This window comes from Poecilia latipinna, unplaced genomic scaffold (genome assembly GCF_001443285.1).
Source record: "Poecilia latipinna isolate Pla-1442-1.1 unplaced genomic scaffold, P_latipinna-1.0 Scaffold1787, whole genome shotgun sequence".
Classification (NCBI taxonomy): Eukaryota; Metazoa; Chordata; class Actinopteri; order Cyprinodontiformes; family Poeciliidae; genus Poecilia; species Poecilia latipinna.
The window spans coordinates 64,422-85,330 of record NW_015114403.1 but is presented as its reverse complement, the minus strand read 5'-3'; the positions used below and the strand labels follow the sequence as shown (position 1 = coordinate 85,330).

General features: G+C 46.7%; 2 protein-coding genes and 1 non-coding gene across 4 annotated transcripts in view; all 3 read right to left on the bottom strand.

Moving 5' to 3' along the window:
• Positions 1–1,334: 1,334 nt before the first annotated feature.
• On the bottom strand, positions 1,335–14,019 carry LOC106965229 (suppressor of cytokine signaling 7-like). Of its 2 annotated transcripts, XM_015061196.1 has the most exons (10): positions 12,192–14,019; positions 10,632–10,693; positions 9,440–9,544; positions 8,620–8,757; positions 6,871–7,010; positions 6,620–6,788; positions 6,411–6,539; positions 5,636–5,771; positions 5,273–5,445; positions 1,335–3,337 (listed from the first exon to the last, which is right to left on the bottom strand). In XM_015061196.1, the coding sequence occupies exons 1-9, from the start codon at positions 13,727–13,729 to the stop codon at positions 5,319–5,321; spliced, it is 2,544 nt and encodes an 847-aa protein (XP_014916682.1). In that variant the 5' UTR covers positions 13,730–14,019; the 3' UTR covers positions 1,335–3,337; positions 5,273–5,318. The 2 variants fall into 2 exon arrangements, with proteins under 2 accessions (XP_014916682.1, XP_014916683.1); XM_015061197.1 differs by lacking the exon at positions 9,440–9,544.
• Positions 14,020–15,117: 1,098 nt separating this feature from the next.
• trnas-uga (transfer RNA serine (anticodon UGA)) lies at positions 15,118–15,199 on the bottom strand. The gene has a single exon. It is a non-coding gene; the product is annotated as a tRNA-Ser (tRNA).
• Positions 15,200–17,564: 2,365 nt separating this feature from the next.
• kpnb1 (karyopherin (importin) beta 1) overlaps positions 17,565–20,909 on the bottom strand; it is a 32,746-nt gene continuing 29,401 nt past the window's right edge. The window contains exons 21-22 of the mRNA XM_015061195.1: positions 20,314–20,475; positions 17,565–18,712 (exon numbers count right to left, since the gene is read on the bottom strand). Coding sequence (XP_014916681.1) covers position 18,712; positions 20,314–20,475 — 163 coding nt within the window. The 3' untranslated portion in view covers positions 17,565–18,711. The remainder of the gene's footprint in view (positions 18,713–20,313; positions 20,476–20,909) is intronic.

Below are 20,909 nucleotides of genomic sequence, written 5' to 3'. Positions count from 1 at the left end.
TCTAATCTCCTTGAAGATATGTAAACATAACGCTCTTCCCTCCTCACCCCCTCCTGTATCCATGCAGCTGTGGAGCTGAGTGCTCCCAAGGACATCATTCCTTGATAACACCTCTATCGGACTTTGCCGGGAGGCTGAGCAACGTGGTTTCATGGCCTTGTGATGTCACCGCCTTCACTCATGTCTTTGTTTTGTCTGAACTAATGTGTCCTCTCCCCTTTTTGTGAGGATTTAATTAACCTATTTAAGTTTCTGTGTTGTCTTGTTGACCCCTTGATTTCCACAGCTGTCACTCATTCTCCTGTTTACCTTCCCTGTGTATTTATTCCCACCTGTGTCACTTGCTCCCTGTCGGGTCCTTGTTGTAGGTTGTGTCTTCAGTCGTGTTGTCGTTGTTTCCTGTCTCCCAGTTGCGACCAGAGTCTGAGCTCCTAGCCTTCTGCTCACCTGTGCTGCCTGGACTTCTGTACTCCTTGTGTATTCATCATTAAATCATCACTTTTCTCACCATAACCTGGGTCCACAGCATCTACCTCACCTTCACTTAACCACACATCATGACACTTTTATTTAGAAACTCTGGAGTACTCACTTTTAACCCAGAAAAGAAATTAGATTAGAAACTCTTTACCTTTTTTTTTTTTAAGAGTACTCACTATTTAGACCAAGATCATACTTCTTAATTTTTAGATTATAATGCAGAAACTCCTATTTCTCTTTCCTTTGGTTTGTTATTTTGTTTGCATTTCATTTTGATTCCTGTAAAGCACTTTGTATTGCCTTGTTGCTGGAAAATGTGCTATATAAATAAAATTAGCTTTACCTCAGTGGCGACCCCTTGTTCGTGGGAGCTGGTACTGCATGCATCATTCAACCAATGAACCCTCCAAGTCTGTGTTGAGATAGTTTTTGCATCCTGTAACGATTGCTATTATAGTAGATTCATCCTAAAGTTAATCTTAATCTGAGGTTAGTAGTGTTAGTTATTTAGAAGCTTATCCTTAAAATTATTTTATGAAAATGTGTTTATATTAAATCTGTAAATGAAACTGAAATCTATATACTTTTAAACAGAGCTTAAAGAATTTAAAAATATGTTTTAAGGGTAACTTTACCTTCTTTTGTCATAAGCTGTAGTATTTGGGTGTGGGGACAACAGAACAGATCCGTTTCAGGCAGGGGTGACCTCTGACCTGCAGGGAGGATTTTTTTGCTACATCAGTTTGTTTCTGACAGTTTGTTCATTAAAAGTGTTTCAGTTGAATTCTCCGTTTACATTTCTATTAACGTTTGTATTTTGTGACCCATAGACTAAAAATTAAATAAAGGTTTTCGTCTCGTTGAGGACAGACTTTCAGTCCCACCGTGTTTTATTAACAGGTGACGGCACAACAACGACACATTACTGCTCCTCCACACCAACAACAACGTCTTCAGTCAACATTTACAACTGTTTGACATCATGGAAGAGTCCAAGCAGGACGTCTGGGTCCCGCCTCCAGTTTTCCCAGAGTTCCCAGAGTCTGAATCCGTCCTCCCAGAGAGCGAACAGTAGGATGTTGACATGGTTGTAGCTCAGTAGTCGTCATGGTAACCCTGCTCTAAGTTTTTTGGTAATGTTGCCGTCGCGGCGCGACTGTCGCCTCCAGGATCTGGATGTTATTCCCAACAGCAAGTAAAGTTCCAAATATCTCCAAAAAAATGAAAACCACAGATGGAAAAGTTCTGAACATCATCCATCTGTCGCTGCTTCATCCCTCAGAACCAGGAATGAGTCCAAACAGGTCGGACAAATCCGCACATTTCTCCCAAACAACCCGGAGAACTGAATTTAAAAAAGTTTCTCTGACATTATCCACGGGAACTCTGATGCTAACAAAAGGTGCTACATGGAGGAACCAGAACCGGGTCGGTTCTATTCACAAAGAAGCTCCAGAAAACTATAATCAATAATCTCAAGAAATGAAGTAGAATTATAGAGAAATAGTGACAGGAAATTAAATCCATTAACACCTAAAAATAGGAGTGTTTATTTAAAACTGCTTAAATAAAAGTAAATCTACATGTAAAAAATGCTTCTCTCTTTAATTTCATATCTGGAACATATTTTGTACCTTCATTTCAGGCTGACATTCCACATTAGAAATTGTTCATAGTGTTTCGCCTGGTGAAATAAAAGTTACATTTTTAATTTTAGCTAATGCTTTCAAAAATAGGAATAGCTAGGCATTTAAAATTTAAATTACATTTTAAATTTGAAAATTTTTAAAAATCAAAGAGCTGAAAAGGCAAAGAATCGGCTTCTGTTTGAAGACGAAACAAACAAAGTTCTGAACAGGTTCTGGTTCCTGGAACCACAAACTTTTACACCAACCAGCTTCATCATCATCACCCCTTCACAGAGGCTCCGCCCCCTCCACACCTGCCGTCGTACCTGAATCAAACGCAGCAGCAGCAGGACGAGTCAGAGAAAAAGCATCATGACGATGGTTTCATCCAAAGGTTCATTAATATCGATAATCCAGCGTAGAGACAAACAGCAGAACAGAACAGACTGACCGGGTCAGACATGAGCTGCAGATTTAAACCCAAATCTTCTTCCTCATGTTTGGGTTTTGAGATCCTTCCTCAGGGTTGTCTTCCTCTTTTAAGCCCTGCCCACTTTTAGCTGACAGATGATTTAATTCGGTTCCGGTTATCAGAACCATAAAATTTAATAGCAGAAATAAACTAAACTTCAGGATAAGAAGTAAATACCTGACCTGCATCATCAGGTCTTTCAGTTTAAAGCTGCAGTTCATCGATTCAAAAAAATATCCTTACATTTTTTTAAAAGCAGAAAAGTCTGAAAATTAAATATGTAATTAAAGATTCAAAATATCTGATTTAAAAGTTGAATGATGATTAGCTGATTATCAGAGCAGCTGATCAACATATGGTACCACCGAGCAGCGCCCCCTGCTGAGGCTCCAGCAGAAAGGGAAGTAAACATATGATCCGTGTGGAACCAACAGAACCCTCCCCGTTCCGGACGTCGAGCTCCGCAGAATTTTTTGGGATCCTGGAGGCGACCGACAGTTCCTCTCCTTCCCGACAGCGACGTCACGCTCGCTTCAGTCCAGCTGATCAGTGATGACATCAAAAAGGAGGCGGAGTCTCCTCATCCCCTGTCCCTCGCCTGGCGACTCCCTGCGAGCCAATCAGAGGAGGCAGGATCATCTGAAACCCGCCCGAATACCAGACTGAGCGGAGGGAGCCCATTGGCCGCAGTCAGAGTCCAGTTTGAGTGTTTGAACGTCCTTCAGTGGTCGAGTCCAGAGAGCAGAGAAAAAAAGACCTGCAGGAAGAAAACAGCATTTGAAGGGACAGTTCACACTTCCAGAACCAGAACCAGAACCAGAACCGTCTGCTCTCCTGCTGGACTTCAGACACACAGAATAGCTCTGGTCTTATCATGACGACCTGCAGTCGCTGCATTACATCACGAGATCAGGAAGCCATCATTAATCTAAGGCACTGTGACATCACAGAGGAAGAGCTGCTGTGATTGGCTAACCTCAGATTCCCTTCAGCTCATTGGCTGTTTGATGCATTTTGCACCCGTTAGCCTCCGTACCTCTGGCTCTTTCACAGCGGTTACATCTTCAGACAGACTCAACGTCCCGCCAAGCTGCAGCAAAGTTGTTGCTGCAGCTCTCAGGCTGTTTCTCATTCTGCTCTGATGGAAACTTTTCATGTGTTGATCAACCAGCCATTTTTTCCAAGATGGCTGCTTAGATCTTCTGACGGCCCACTGAGACTTGTAGTCTGTGATTCAGTTTGAGATTATTCTATAAGTTTATGGATTATATTTGCATTTGTTTTAACCTTACTCTTAAATGTCTTTTCTTCTTATTTTGCTTCACTGTCCTGAACAGCAGAGCCTGCTGGTTAACGCCTGTGCTCTTTATGTCCTTTATGCATAAACTGAGGTGAGGAAGTGAAGGTCATGTTGTGGATCGTGACCTTCAGGCATCCTGCTGTTGGATCGCCATTAAGTTTCTATGGTATGAGCGCCCCCTGGTGGTCAGCAGGAGGCCATGCAGTCGGTGCCCAGCATCTGTTTCACTGCAGTGATTCAGGTCATGTTGCTCTGAACACGTCAGGCTCATCTGGTGCTCAACCTGAACCAGCAGAAAACCCAAAATCAGGTTTTCTATCAGCAGCAGCGAAGAGGAACCTGAAAATAATCCACATTCCTGGAAGATCGTCTCTGTTTCAACTAGGGCTGAGGTAAACCAATATTTTAGTAGTCGAGTAATCTATCGATTATCCTTACGATTAATCCAGTAATCGGATAAATAAAATGATAAAATATTGGTAAATCTTCCATAACAGCAGTGTTTCTATCAGATATCATATCAGTCCATTTTTCAGCTTCCCTAACAGAAACTAACCTGTAACAATAACAGCTCATTTCTAAGTTAACCTGAAGAAAAGTTATACAAAGATCTGAAATTATATGTAATAATAAAGAGGCTCACAGATACGCTGATGAAAATGATCCAGCTTTTAGTTTCTGTTCATCTTCAGTGAGTTTAACAGATGAACTCTGACCTTGGTCCAAACCTGCCAAGCTTTGGGTTTGACAATACGGGAAATGTCTCCTGGATTGGGGGGTTTGGGGTTGGAGGGCAGACGAAGTAAGACCGGGGGGGCAAAACGGGATATTTACGGCTCCTCCTCTACCAGCCATGTTCCGCCTCCCGTTGGTTCAGACCGGGATGATGTAAATGTATCGTCGGTTCGTCCTAAAGCTGCTCTTCCACGGTCAGCATCAGCCGCCCGCCGTGTTCAGCCTCTACCTGTAGAAATCCTCCTCAGCTCTGAACCAGCAGCTCCGGAGCAGAAAGGCTGCCGGACTCCCGGATCGCTCCGGTCATTTAAGGAAGTTTATTGGTTCCCCGAAAACGATGAAAACCCGGAATTATCACTAATCAATAAAATCCCCGCGGGCCGAACTTGAAGATTGGACATTATGATGATAGCTCTTAGCTTTCGTCACAACTCGGAGGCGGAAGTCGGAGCTCTGTGCAACGCAAATAATGTTCCGGCCGGAACACGGCGCGCTAAATGATAAAACATAAACTAACGAAGCTGAGAGGCAGGAAAATTTTAACCAAGTAATTTTAATAATCGAGGAACTCGAATCATCCGAGGAATCGTTTCAGCCCTAGTTTTAATCCCTGAAATGGAAACAGGAAGTGCAGACGGGCTCTGGGTCGGGTTCTACCTGTGGGTGGGCTCCAGGTGCGTCCCGGTCCGGCCCGGTTCCGGTGCTACGTTTGGGACCGGACCCCTGGCTGGCTGCTGGGCTCCCTGGCCTCCTTCCCGTCCGGTAGCGCCGCGCTTATCTCCTCCTCCGGGTCGTAGTAGTAGAACTTCCTCAGGTAGGCGATGAGCGGCCTGGAGGACAGAGGGAAACGCCTTTTACCTGCAGCTCAGGTAATGATCCAACGAGCCAATCAGCAGCTCAGTGTGGCTTCCTCTCTGAGCCGAGCTGCTGCTGATTGGACGATTTCACTTCTGTTTCTGCTCTGCGACTTCCCGTCTCCCCTGAGTACTGGCTGGGGGCGGGGCTTCTGCAGGTACGTACGTAGGTAGCGGCAGCTCCTGGATGTGGTCGATGCGGACCAGCTGCCTGATGCAGAAGCGACACAGATGCTGCAGCGACTTGACGCTGCTGAACCTGGAGACCGGATACAGGAGCTGGACCGGAGTCGGAGGCAGACCTGGACACACACACACACAGGTAAACACATCCATTCGATAAAGGAAACAGGAACTTATTGTGTCTCCATGGCAACAGAGAGATGCAGCATTCAGGTCAAACCGTGTCGACACAAGCCAGGTGAGTTTTTTTTTGTTTGTTTTTTGATTCGCTGCCTGGAGTTTAAAAGAATTAAAATAAAATAATCGGCCATCCGAAAATAAATTTAAATCACCAAAGAAAAGTCTGAAATCCAGGAAACCGCCGATCCAGGCTGAAGGAAACTGGATGACTTTACTCTGCATTCATCAGAGTAAAAACGGAAACGTGAGAAACCTGCAGTTTTCTGTGTAATGTTCTGGTTCTGAGCCTGGAACCGACCCGATACTTCCATCTAGAAACCCAAATCACTTCATTATGATAATTAAAGGGTATTTTACTGGGGTCAGAATTATTTTGCTCTCCTTGCAATAAGTGGAGAAAATACTGCAAAATTCCTTCCAAATATTTCTAAAGTTTAACCACAAAATCTGTGATTTTGAAGTAAAAAACTTCCAGAAATAATCATGAAAACCTGGAAGAAGCAGCTGCAGGCTGTCGGGACGCCTGAGCTGAGGCTCCGGTTCTGGAGGTTCTGCAGGTGAGACGGGTTGGTTCCTACCTGGGACTCGGGAGCGCAGGAAGTAGAGGAACTTTCCGTTCTTGGAGTGCATGATGGCTCTCTCGATGAACTCCACCACGGAGTGGCAGCGGTCCTCGAACTTGGGGTGGCACCACAGACTGAAGGTTCCTGCCGGACGGAGAGGTCAGCGGGTCACGCATGGCCGGCGGGGTCCTGGGCGTGTGTGTGTGTGTGTGTGTGTGTGGTACCTCTGTAGTGCTCCATGCGTGTGTGGTGTGTGACTCCCTGCGACCGGAAGCTCAGACTCAGGATGTAGCGTGGATCCGAACTGTCCCGCACCAGAAACGATCCGTCTGGTTTCCCTTTCAGCTTCATCTCTGCGTCTTCCCAGTTCATCGGACCCCAGTACCAGCCGCACTGCAAACACGCCCCAAACCGTTAGGCTCCGCCCCCTTCCTCGCCACCAACATCCAATCAGAGCGCAGGAAGACACACCCACCTTCTCCAGCTCCCTGAGGCTGGTGGCGAAGCTGCCGGCGTCGGGCCGGCTGAGGGGGCAGCGGGGGGCGAGCCGGGGCGGCGGGTTCTGGCCGTCGGGTCGCAGCGGTACCGGGCGGGGCAAACCCCGCAGGAACGTGTCTGGGCAGAGAAACAGACCCGAGTTACAATCGGACCAGATCGGGCTGAAACGATTAATATGATTAATCGATTATTTATTTAATCACGATTAACAGGATCAATAGGTCAGCGTGATTACCTGGTTATAAATATAATTGTTTACTTTAGTACCAATTAATTTTGTTTTACAATCAATTAATCCTGATTAATCAGATGAACCATGACTAATCATAATTAATCAACTATATAAATAACTGTTGATTATTTCATTAATCGATTGTCAAAGAAAAGTTTGTTTCCTGAAGGAGCCACAGAGCAGTGATGAAGTCACAACTGGACAAAAACATTTAAATCATAAAAACATTTGTTGTCTAGTAGCAACGATGACGTAATGTTTCCTTTACTAAAATGAAAATGAAGAATAAAACGTTTATGTTCTCATTTAAAAATCTAACTGAATTATTTGTTTCCAGGTTTTTCACCCATTTTTAGCTTCCCGGGTGAATTCACACCAGCCCAGGGTTAGAGGTGTTTAGAGGTGAGAATGTAACTGATCCACCTGAAACCTCGGACCCGGTCCAGCTGAAAACATGTCTGAATGCAACCTGACTAGAAACCGCTCCAAAAGCAGGAAGTGAGCTACAGTGCAGGGCATTCTGGGTAAATACAACCGTAACAAACGTGCATTTCCACCATTAGAGGAAAAAGTGGCTCATGGTCAGATGTGGAGGAGAGGAGATAGAGGCTCTCATACAAATATGGTCAGAAGAAAATATATCGAACCACTCACAAAAACAAAGTTATCAAGCTAATTAATGTGAAATGGAGGCAGTGGGATTCCCTCGTACAGAAGCACTGAGATAAATACATCCAAATCCGTGACATGCTGAGGACAAGTGGAAGTTCAGGAGACGGGAAGGAAAAGTTTCCAGATGCTGTTCCACCCAGGAGCAGCCTGCATGTTGTGGAGTCCCATCAGAAACAGTCTCCACTCAGGTCTTCAGAGGTTTTTGTGTCGATTCCTTCAGTAGCTCTTGGTGCAGCGCCCCCACAGGCCAGGAGGGGAACAGGTTTTTCAGTTTGTTTCAGTCGTTTGACACAGTGCAGCATGAATGGAAACTACAGTCCTGAAAATGTAACAAATGTTGCAATTATGATCCCCAATCGAGTCTGTTCGACTGTCAGGTGGGAAAAAGAGCCTTAAACAAAACTTTAAGTCTGCAGAACTTATTCCTCCATATTTATCCAGAGCTGGAAACGTTTTAAATTAAAATCAGATGAAGTGTTTAACCGCCAGAGTTTGGAAATAAATTCAGGAGCACAATCTGAAACTCATTACGAGTTTTTAACATTTTGTTTAAACAAGATAAAAATGTACTTCTAGCAAGTTTTGTATATTGTTAAAAGAAGGAAACTTAGAAGGTTTTCTTGTTTTAAGGACACAGTTTCTCGTTATAAAGGGAAAACTCCTGGATTTATTATCCAGCTCTGGTAGCTAAACACCTCGGCAGCGGTTCTGAACTGATCCGGATCAGTTTGGCTTTGGACTCGAACCAGTGGGCCCAGTATGGGCGGAGCTGCTGGAAGCAGAAATGCAGCGGGAACTGGGGCGGAGCAGTCCGGGTCTCACCGTTGAGGCTCAGGCTGTGCTGGATGGTGCTCAGGGTCGGGTGCAGCGCCAGCGGCCGGGGGGGTAGAGACTGCATGGAGGCCCCCGCGCTGCGCTCCGTGAACGGCCCCTGGAGCTGTGGAGGACCCCCGAAATCATCTGCAGGTCAGAGACAGACAGTTGTGAGAGGAGGCCCAGCGGTTCTGAATTATCCGGACCGCCAGTTTGGTCCAGATGGATCAGAATGATCCGTGAAACATTCTAGACTTTCATCACTATCGGAGCCTGACGGCAGCATTCCCATCTTCCTGATTCCTGATTAAAAAAACCTGCATCATGACCGAAATGTACAGAAGAAAATGCACATTTTAGACCGCAGTAGTGCCGAGCGATTAGCACAGGACGGACGTAGCATCATGGAAACATCGTCCAGCAAACTGACGATAAAGTTGCACATTGCCATGATTGACACAAAGAATGTCAGCTAGCTAGCTGGCTGGTTAGCAAAGGTACATTAGCAGCTAGTTAGCGGTAGCCTCAACCGCCTTGAGTCACAGGACAGATTGAAGATGTCTGTGTATGACCAAAACTTTGTCTGACAGAAAATCCCTCAGACAACATGAGATCAAATAGTCCTGCCATCATGACCAATGTAGGAACTCTGAGTGACGCCGTGAAGGTCAACTCACATACTTTGTAATGAAATTAGAATATTTTAAGGCCTTAATAGGGAACAAATTAATTGAAGTCTTTCTAAGAGTTTCAAGGATGTGTGACGGTACGACAATGAGAGCAACCCGATCAGAGGAGAGGACGGAAGAGGAAGAGGAAGAGGAAGTACCGAGCAGGCTGAGGCTCCGCCTGGGAGGGGGGGGAGGGGTGGGGGGGTGCTGAGCGCTGCCCCCCCTGCGAGAAATGTCCACATCGACCAGAGACACCGTCTCACCTGGACAGAGGAAGGAGGGAGGGGTTAGTGAGCAGAGAGGAAGAGCTGAGTGATGAAGATGAGGAGGCGTCGCACGTGACAGGTGATGAAGATGAAGCTGCTGAGGTTCATCCCGAGTTCCTACCTGCGGTTCTAAAGGAGAACCTTGTGGACCCACAAACAGCCCAGATGTGTTTTTAACCTGTCTAATGGGGTCGTTGTCATGGCGACTCAACCTCCTACAAAACCGACCCAGCATCGGTACCAAACGTCTCGGTGTTTCAGAACCAGCTGAGCTGAAGGAGCCAGAAGGACGACAGAACCGATCCGCCGTGGCGTTAAACAGGGCTGCCGCCCATGTTGGAAATCTCCATGGTTACCAGGCTGTGACACAAACTACTTTATAACTTTATACGCCTCACCCTGGAGTTATTGTTACTTTTTACCCTAAAATGTGTGAAAAAGGTGAAACAAACCACAAAGCAAACCAGGAACTGCTGGACTCATGGACTAAAATCTGACCAATCAGCCAACAGCTACGTCAGCGCTCTGAACCAATCCGCTAACAGCTACGTCAGCGCTCTGAACCAATCCGCTAACAGCTACGTCAGCGCTCTGAACCAATCAGCTAACAGCTCCAGGGTTCCCTCAGATCTCGCTCATCGCGGTGGTCGAGTTATCAGGAAATTTGAAAGCATGAAGAGGTAATTATTTGTTATCTGACATGATTAACTGTACTTAAACTACTGAGCCTTAAAAAAAGGCAAATAAAATAAATAAATTGTTTGCACTTGTGTTTTGGTGCCGTGCTTTCACCTGCTGGATGTTACTGTTTGTTATTTATTCAAGCGGATTCACTTGTTTGGTAGGAGTGCTCTGATTGGATGGAAGTAAAGCCTGGCGGTCCGCCATGTCTACAGAAACAGGAGAACCCTGATCCGCATCACTGCCTCCAACCAATCAGCTGCAGCGACTCGTTAACATCTCAGTGATCTTCACCCAAACACCTGGTCCACCAGAAACCCCATGATGACTCATGGCTGTTGAGCAACAGGTTGTAACATTGACAGAGTGTTCCTGCTGCCCACACCTGACCAGGTGAACTCACCGGTGAAAGCAGGAGTGAACGGCACCGGGGAGAAGGCACTGTGAGGCCTGGACACCTGCAGCCTGGAGACAACAGAACAACGGTTAGCACAACAACATGAACACTGAACAGCTTCCACATGACGAAGCCATCAGATTGGTCTGATGGGTCAACAGACCAATCAGCCACTCTCAGGCCACCATCTTGGAAATCTCCATGGTTACCAGGCTCTGTCATCAGTCATACCTGACCCAAACCCTCCCTATGGGAACCCCAAACAGCTGCCATGGAGACAAGCTTTATCTGAGGTCTGAGAGAAGGATGCTGTCTCCATGGTAACTTCCCATCTCTCTCTCTGTGCTGAGCAGTGAGACTGCTGGTCACCATGGCAACAGCTGCGGGAAAAGTTGCGCGGGAGCCGTATGAAGTTGGGTCGGCAGAAATAGAAACGTTCTGATGATGTAAACAGAACGGAGACGAACCGTCAAGGTCCGGTTTCAGGCAGAACATCTGGGTCTTAACTGAGCCAGCGCTGGTGGTTCTGATGAACAGAACCTTGGATCGGGCTCTGTTACTAAACAGAACCAGATAAGTCCAGAATCAGATGAGCAAAAAGATGACAGACCAGAGTTTAGAAAACTAAAACTAGAACAACCAGATTCAGATCCAGAACCAGCAGAACCTCCAGAACCGGTCAGCAGTCCTTGCTTCAGTTTCTGGAGGTTGCAGCTGGACTCCCTGAAGGTCCAGACCAGAACCGGCCCGGTTCTCTGTAACGAGGCGAACTCTGGTCTGTTACAGCTGCGGTTTGTCGTTAAGTTCTCCAGGTTTAACGAACCAAATAAACCAAACGGACCCGAGTTGGTTCAGAACTGCCGCTCAGCTGGCTGACACAAGCACTGTTTAGAAACAACTCATCATCAAAAACACCAGTTGGCGTGGAAACTAAAGGACTTTGACTAGTCCACTGCAGGGGTTCCCCCTGGAATCCTACTAAGGCCGGTGGTCGGGCCGAGCGTAATCCACCAGAACCACCCTGGTTCTGTATTGAAAAATGTTCAGTTACTGAAGTTTGAGGCGCATGAGCGGGCGTCACGGTTTGGAAACAAACCCAGTTGATCCGTCTTTCTGTTACTGGTGAATAAAAACCTGATTTACCAACATTCAGCCTGGTGGGGGAGCAAAGCCTGGTGGCCTCCAGGCTGATCAAGCCCCGGGACGAACCGGCCGCTGTCTTCTTCAACCCATCAACTGGTGGAGTCCCAGTTTGGACTGGGACTGAACTATTGGACTCAACAGGTCCCAGTAAGGACGGTTGGACTCAGAGATCAGGGTCCACCCAGACCATCACCTCTCCACCGCCGTGCTTCACAGCTGGGAGGAGGAATTTGGTTTGTTCCAGAAGTGTCGCCTCTCCTTCCTCCAAGAAGCCGGACTGGTTCAGTGACCTGACCTTTGACCTGCTGCCTGACTTCTGACACGTTAAAGCCTTCAGAGGAACAGCAATTTGTCTGGAGAAATCAGATCAGCCTCCATGAGGCTCTGAAAGGTGCCGTCGTCATGGTAACAGAGGGATCTTACCTGTCCTGGTCGGTGCTGCTGCAGGTGGACCCCCACACGTCCAGCAGGCTCCCCCCCGACGAGGTGGAGGACGCCAGCGACGGTCGCTTGTCCAGCAGGCCGCCCGACCCGCCGCTGGAGCTCTTGGTTCTGAACAGCTTGCTGAGCCGGACCTTCAGGGACCCCCCCTTCCTCGACTTCCTCCGCGGCGTCCTATCATTCCCCCCTTCCAGGACCGTCAGGGGGGAGGCAGCCCGCCCGGCGCCACCCGCTGCCACGCCGAGCTTCGGGGTGGCGGCGCGGCTCTGCGGCTGGGACCGGGACTGGTGCTGGTGCTGCGGGCGCGGACCCGGGTCAGGGGGAGCGGCACCGGTGGCCGGGGGGCCCTGTGGCGCTGCAGGGGGGGTGGCGGCGGCGCGGCATGTCGGCTCGGTGCAGACGCCTGCCTCCTCGGCCAGTCTGTGGACCTGTCGCATCAGGCCGCTCAGCGTCCCGGCACTGAACACGGTTCCGGCTCCCCCTGGCGGCCCCCTAAAGTCGCCCCCCCCAGCTTCCTCCTCGCCGTCTCGGCCCCCCCCCTGCGGCAGCTCTCCGACCTGCTCAGACCCCAGGCCTTCCAGAACCAGCAGAGCGTCGCTGGTGTCGCTGGGGTCGTCTCCAGGGGCAACAGGACCCGCCGCCAGGATGCTGTGACAGGAGCAGCGAGGGGAGAGCGGCACCCTATCTCCCTCACCCAATCCCTCCCTGCCCTCGCCCAGCTGACCCAGCTTCTGGGCCAGCACCAGAACCGGGTCTTCAGCCCCAGACGGGCAGGTTCTCCTGAGCTCCAGCAGGCCCAGGCGCAGGGCCTGGTCCAGCAGACCCGGGGGCCACTTGGCCAGCCGGTGTCGGTGGCACAGGATGGGGATGGACTCCGGGTCCAGGGCAGGGACCGGTGGGGGGTTCTGAGGCCCGTCGGACCCTTTGGATAGTCTGACGACCGGGTGCCACTGCAGGTTCTCCTCCGGGGATGGGACACAGCCAGAGTTCTGCTCCTTCCCGCCTCCAGGTCGGGAACCAGCTGTGCTAGCAGAACCCGAACCTGGACCCGGCTCCAGCTTCTGTCTCTCTGGTTCCTCCTGCAAGAACCCAGCTGGCGACGGCTGCTCCAATCCGGACCGCAGCAGGTTCTGTAACACCATCAGCTGTGCCCTGGATCCGTGTCCGCCCGAACCGTCCACGAACCGCTGCGCCGCTGCGGCAAAGTCCTCAGGCGGCGGGGACAGCGGCGCCTCGGAGCTCGCCGGGCCCTGCGACAACCCCAGACCGCCCTCCAGCTCTCCCTTCCCGGGGAGCGGCGAACTGTAGTGCGGGGATGCGGATCCGAGGCCTGCTGAGGGGCCGCTGGAGTCCACATCAAACCCGCCGCCGTGGTGTCCCAGCGCCGCTTTCACTGGTCCGAACCCGCCGCCTCCGGACCGGATCAGGTCGTCGGGCTCGTCCAGCCGGTCGTACTCCGCGGCGGAGACGAGCCGCATCAGGACGAAGTCCGGAGACATTTCTTGCTGCGCGTCATTCATGGCGGCGGGCTAACGTTAGCGGCTCCGCTCTTACATAACAGCTGCTGCATCTCCGCGCCGAGCTCCGGGCCGCTCCGGGCGGCGCACACTGCGGTCCGGACCGGGTTGGGACGGGGACGGCTCCACGGGACCACCACGGAACAACAAGGGGCATGAGAAACCCGCCCGGTTAGCCGCTAGCCTCCAACCGAGTCATCCTCCAGTGAGACAACGGGATGTGATGAAGAGGAGGGCGGGGAGCGAAGCTGCGCAGGCGGCTTCGCTGATCGATCAGAGCCGATCGATCAGCGGGGCTGGAGAGCCGATCAGCTGCTATTATTATTATTATTATTATTATTATTATTACATTTTATCAGTTATAATTTGTAATTACTTTTGTTTTTAAATAGGTTTTCAAGATTATTTAAAATATTAGGTAATATCATACTAAGTATTTCTGAACAGAAGGAAATAAGATCTTCATTACTTTTTTACCTTTTCATTTATTAATTTTTTCCTGTCTCCTGTCTGTTTTTAGTTCAATTATTTTTGTTTCTTTCTTGCTTGTTTATTTGACAGAAGTTAAACTGTCTTTATTATGGTTTGAGTATTTGGAGGACATAAATAATGTGCCAGTAAACAGAAGTGGATGAAGCGGGAAATCTTAAAGCCAGATTCATTGGGATCCTCCAGGATGAGCTGTGCGCAGGAATTTCTAAAATATTTTTAAGCAGATTGTTATCAGGTTTTCTGTTTCATTAATTTAGTAAATCTGTGACGGTACTATGCTATACTGAACTGGAGTTCCATACCAAGACAGAACCTCCGCCATGTTTTACTGAACGATAGGTTTTGTTGTAAGTTTCTCTTACATCAGAAAATTTTCTTTAAATTCAAATTTCAAATTCAAAAATACTTCATTGATCCCAAAGAGAAACTTAATGTTGTAACACTTTAATTCAAATTCTTCACAGGGTTATACTGTTGGCAGGAACGATATCTTGTAGCGGTCTGTATTACAGTGAATTTGAAGAAGCCTCTGACTTAAGACAGTTTTCCTAAGAAAACGTTAACTTTGGATCCCTGACTGCTTCACACCATTAAAAGATGATCCATAGCTTCAACACAGTTTCAGATTGTGCTACATATTTTTATGCCTGTCTAATTGTGTAGTGTAGTGTTATTTTTATCCAAATAAATAGTCAATCATGCAACGCTTTATAAGATATCAGTTGACATCTCTTTAGGAATCAATTATTTGGAGCTAAAATATTATTTCTAAAATCTCATGTGTCTCTCTGCATTATCCTTGAGACGTTTATATTTCTGTTTTTCAAGGACTTTGGAGGCAGATCAGATTAATTCTCAGATTATCTGTCAATCCAAAATTGAAATTAAAAACAACGCATCGCTGCGAGCAGGGTTCGAACCTGCGCGGGGAGACCCCATTGGATTTCAAGTCCAACGCCTTAACCACTCGGCCATCACAGCTGCATCCGTTTCCCGCCCTCCCTGGTCACACTTTCAACTGTGATATCCAGCGGGACTGCCGGGTTTTATACAGTGTTGTGACACGTTTTGATTTGGTTGCCAGTAGTTCACATTCGGAGCTGAAAACGTCTGGCTGTCGCTGTAAGCGATAGAAAGGTGGTGTAATTTGAGAATGCTTCCGCCAGAGGGAGACAAATCTCCATCCCTAACAGAACAGATATACAGATGATTCTTCTGCACAGCAAAGCTGAAGTTGGTTTCCATTTCCAGCTTCCAATAGCTAAAGGGCCATTCCACCTAATTTTTCACTAACTTCAGCATCTTTAATCGACTCTAGTTTAAAAACTACAACACCTAGACACTAGATTATTCTTCTCTTCAAGCTGAATATTTAAAACCATGTTTGGGATTTGTGAAACCTTTTTTTTGATTTGTGAAAACTCAATAAAGTTTGATTTTCACAATTTTTTTCATCTCTTTCATACTAGAGCTGCTCTAATTAAAAAAACTACAACACATAGACACTTCAAATCTGGACTAAATTATTTTTGCTCTAATAACAGAATATTTCTAACCATGTTTGGGATTTGTAAAACCTTTATGTGATTTGTGAAACTTCACTAAAGATCAGATTACTATTCACACTTGTTCCATGCAGTTTTTTTTTTTTTTTTTCAAATTTAATTCTAATTCAAAACCACTTTATTAATCCCAATGGGAAACTAAATGTTGGTGTAACTCATTAATTCTTCAAAGAGTTATTGTAGATGGTGATGCCTGTTGAAGGAAAGATCTTCTGCAGAAGGTCTGATCGAGGTTTGAAGTGTCTAGGTGTTGTAGATTTGGAATTAGACCAGTTCTAGTGTGATCCAGATACAAGAAAGTGGTCAAATCAACATTTATTGAAGTTTCACAAATCAGAAAAAGGTTTCAAAAATCCCAAATATGGTTTCAAATATTCTTCTATTAGAGCAGAATAATCTAGTCCAGGTTTGAAGTGTCTAGGTGTTGTAGTTTTTAAACTAGAGTTGATTAAAGATGCGGAAGGTAGTGAAAAATTAGGTGGAATGGCCCTTTAGCTATTGGAAGCTAGAAATGGAAACCAACTTCAGCTTCGTGAATTACGGTTTATCCTCTTATATTATGTCTATGGGTTTATCCTCTCCTCCATGCCACAAGGAGGCATCAGTGAGCTCACCATTGGCTTGTTGTGCTTAGGTAGCTTCGTTGTTATGGTTACAAACCATCTAATGAACTACCGCTAGTGTTTGATAATAGTGTTAATATGCAGATAAACCTGAATGAATGAGTTCATTATAAAATTACCTTTGACCCCTAATTAATTTGATGGCAAAATAGCCATCAAATTAATGGATAACAATATGTAAATTCTGTTATCCATCTATTCAAGCCTACGGAAATCCATTTCTACCACTTTGATAAAAAATAACGGATTTAGTGACCTCATTAAAACTTATTTTCTCATCATAGTACATGAGGTAGTATTGCATAACACTGAGATACATATTATGTCATAGTATCTTAGTTAGGGTAGGACAGCTAGCCAGTTGCGACAGTTTATGTAATAATATAATGTAATAATTGTAGGAGACAATATTTCATATTATGAGACGGTATGCAGAGGCCTCAGACCAGCCCAATTATTAAACTCATGTAATTCTAATCTTATGTTAAATAAACATGTCCATCATACTTATTCTGTAATTCGGTGTATTTTTCTAAAATATTTCCAATTCAGCGCCAGAGTTGCTTTAAAATGTAGCTTTTTTCCAAAAGTGCATATCATATATTCAGTGTAGTGGTGTCCAGTCAAAACTCAAGATATGTGAAATATTAATCAGAAAAAATGATTTTATGGTACAACAACTTGCCATAAACAGCCTTAGGACCCAAACAAAGAGAGAAATCAGGGAAACGGCCCGGTTCTCCCGATTAACCAATCCAGGCCCGACAGCATCTTGTTAGAAGACAGCAGTGTTGTGATTAGAAAGTATTTCATAACATGATGAATATTCATAGCTATACTGAGATAATTTTACCTCAGCTGAAACCTCATGATGGGATACCAGGCTGGGTTTCAGGGAACCTCAGAAGAAATCCAGGACTGGATTCAGTGTTCCTGGAAGTGGACCGACCTTCAGCCCAGGAAGTAAATGAAAGAATAAAAAGCTGCAGAGTTCTCCTGTAGGTTCTGTCCGGGACCCGCGTTGGTCCATCCATCAGCAGGAGGTTCTGGAACCCAGAAGCTGAGCGGGTTCCTTACCTCTGCAGCGGTTCTGCTGCTCATCGTCACTCTGCAGCTGCTCTCAGATCAGATTTCAGCATCAGAACAGGCAGCAGGAGGTTCAGTACAATATAGACTTTATTAGTTCACTAAAGTTTAATATGAAATAAAAAGCAGATTGGCTTTAAATCATTCACAATTCAGTAATCGAGTTTCCAGGATCATCATGTCAACACAGGAAGTCCATCCTGCCTGCAGCGGCTGCAGGTTTACAAAATAAGAGCTGGAAAGAGGCCTTCAGCGTCGGACCGCACTGAGCACGCTCACAAACCCAGAGGAGCGCCGTGAAGTTTAAAAAAAACAAAACAAAAACGAGAGAAATCATGGTTCTTTGTGGCGTTGAGTAAACAGACCGACAGCAGGAGGCGCCAGAGTTCAGCTTCCAATCAGAGTCCAGAACGATTGAGTCCAGAAGAAGAGCGAAATCACCAGAACTGCTCGGGGAATGTTTCATAGCATTTTATTGTTTTTAAATTTATTTTCTCATCATAGCAATGGAAAAATAGAACCTTTTACAAACGTCTTCAATTTTCTGAAATCTTTGAAACAAGCAAAAACCGGTGAGTGACCCGATCCCGACCCAGTGCAGCGGGGCAATCAACGTGAAGCAGCTCACAGCACGCGCTTCCAGGCCTGCAGCTAAAACTATTCCCATTTGGCACTCGCTCCGCAGCACCGGGCTTTTACTCTGAAGGGCTCCAGTGCTGCTGTCGCCAGGTAAGAGCGCGGAACGCCGGAGTGGGCGGAGCCTTCCGGCCCGGGTCGCCGTTTTAGTGCTCAGAAGAAGAAAAGTAAGAGCAACAAAAATCTAAAGTTTTCCACAGAAGAAGTCCACAAAGTCGCTCGTTAATCTGATTCCACAAAAGTTTCTCCCTCCCCTCCTCCCCCAGCGTGGGGGCGGTGGCGGGTCTGTGACGTCATCATGATGTCATACGAGGGGCCAGCTACACGGCGAAGGAGGGGCTTGTTTCTTTAAGGGGGAGGAGTCAGAGTCCAGTCCATAGGCCGTCCAGGAGGAAGAGGAAGGGGGGGGGGGGCCGCCAGCTGGAACTGAAGGTGGTGTGATGTCATCATCTCTCGCGCTCACACAGACACTCATCTCACTTCATCTCACGTCACTTCCTCTGCTGCAGCCAGCGCTGCCACAGACGAGTTCATTCCAGACGAGTCACTGACCTCACGTCGCTCCGAGTCCAGACCTCAGCAATCTGAGGGGAGAGGAGAGAGCCAATCAGCAGAGAGGAGGGGAGGAGACGGCCAATCAGAACAGAGCTCCAACATTAACTAGGGATGTTCTGATCAGGGTTTTGCTGCTGATTCCAATACCGATCACCAATGAGGCTGATCAACTGGACTGACTATTTATTTGTTGCTTTAGGTATAAACGCTGCTATGTGATCTGGTGAAATAAAAAACGATCTGGTAATAAATTCACCGAATTAACAAACATGCAACAAACAACAAAACAGCAGCTAATCAGAAGAACTGAAAAACCTGCAGTCAAACATTCAACAGTAAATTCTCTGAACCCTAAATTATACATGAGTCAAATTAATCTCAACATGGCCGACATCTAATAATGTCTAGTAACGAAGGAGACATTCATTCAGAGTCAAATGCAGGCTGCATCAAAGTAAACAATCCTAAGTTACTAAATCATAACGTCCTGATGGCCTGGCAGCTGATCAACGGTGGCTCTGATTGGCCGTTTCTGACTGAGCCGAGTAATTCTGCAGAGCACAGGAGATCGATTATCATTTATTTAGTTTTTCATAAAGAATCTCACATTTGGACATAGTGAAAGTTTTAATATGTGAAATCTTTGCTGTCGTTTACGTTACGGAGCAAACGCTCCGCCTGTGAAATATTTCAACATCTGGACATGTTGCGGTTCGCTGCAGTGCATCATGGGCCTCAACAAGATGAAGAAATAATTAGAGAAATTTGGATGCAACTAAACGCTCGTTTGGACCTACAGCAGAACATCTGGATTCGGTCAGAACTTCAGGCACAAAGACGAGTTCTGAAACTTTTTAATGTCAGTTCAGGATTCAGTAGAAAGTTAAAGTTCAGCTGCAGAGATGGAGCCGACAGCAGCAGCAAACATCCAGCATAACAACGATCTGCAGCTTCAATAAAACAGCTGGAAGTGGTTCTGATCCGGTTATTCACCAACCAGCGCTACGGAGGGCTGATGCTGGAGACAGGAAGGATGAGAAGAACCAAGGAGAGAAAAAACAAAACAACAAAGGACAAAATAAAAAAAATAAAAGTAGAAAGAATAACCGATAAATATAGAAATATACGCAATTTTTCATTCCCTCATTCATTTATGAATGAATGACTTCAATTTTATTTCCTTATTAATCGTTAATTTTGGCAGGCTCAGGCCTCCATACATTGTTGCTTAAATGAACTCTGAACCATCTGGACCTTTTAAAGGTCCGGCCCGCCAAGCAGAACCTGCTGATTTGGGTCGAGTAGTTCTGCTGTAATCTTGTGGGTCCGTTTAATCCAGGGGGGCCCAGAGGGGTCCCGGAGGCCCAGAGGGGTCCCGGAGGACCAGAGGGGGCCTGTATCTTTTAGTCTCTCCCTGGTTGAACTCACCTGGATCAAATGACGGATCATCAGAGGCCTGACCTGCTGAGGATGTTGTTTCTGCCACCAGGGAGAGAATCAAACATGCAGGACGCCTCTGGTTTAATCAAACAACAAAGCTGGAGAAAACCCAGTTTGTTCTGCTCCGCGCCGCCCGCAGACAGGACGGGTCGGAACCGCTACAACCGGCTCCCGGGCCTCAGAACCTCACCAGGCTTGGCTCTTGAGCTTGCGCAGCTCCTTGGTGGCCCAGGTGGCCAGCGTCTTGGTCTTGACGATTTTGGAGCGCCGGCCCTCCGTCAGCAGGTCGTTGATCAGCGGACGCATCTCCACCAGCTTCATCATGTCCTTCCCGAAGGCCGTGCAGAGGTCGCTGAGGTCACACACACAGATTAACACACACACAGATTAACACACACACAGATTAACACAGACACAGATTAACACACACACAGATTAACACAGACACAGATTAACACAGACACACACACAGATTAACACACACACAGATTAACACACACACAGACACACACACAGATTAACACAGACACACACACAGATTAACACACACACAGATTAACACAGATTAACACACACACACAGTTTAACACACACACACAGACACACACACAGATTAACACACACAGATTAACACAGATTAACACACACACACAGACACACACACAGATTAACACACACACACAGATTAACACAGACACAGATTAACACACACACACACACACAGATTAACACACACACGCAGATTAACACACACACACACACAGAGAAACACACACACACACAGGA

What these genes read in the sequence shown, in the direction of transcription:
- LOC106965229 (XM_015061196.1), bottom strand. Translation starts at nt 13,729, where the DNA reads ATGAATGACGCGCAGCAAGAAATGTCTCCGGACTTCGTCCTGATGCGG. An exon ending in CCTGCGCTCCCGAGTCCCAG is followed by an intron (nt 5,772 to 6,410) that starts GTAGGAACCAAC and finishes GTGTGTGTCCAG; the next exon opens with GTCTGCCTCCGACTCCGGTC. An exon ending in CAGGAGCTGCCGCTACCTAC is followed by an intron (nt 5,446 to 5,635) that starts GTACGTACCTGC and finishes TCTGTCCTCCAG; the next exon opens with GCCGCTCATCGCCTACCTGA.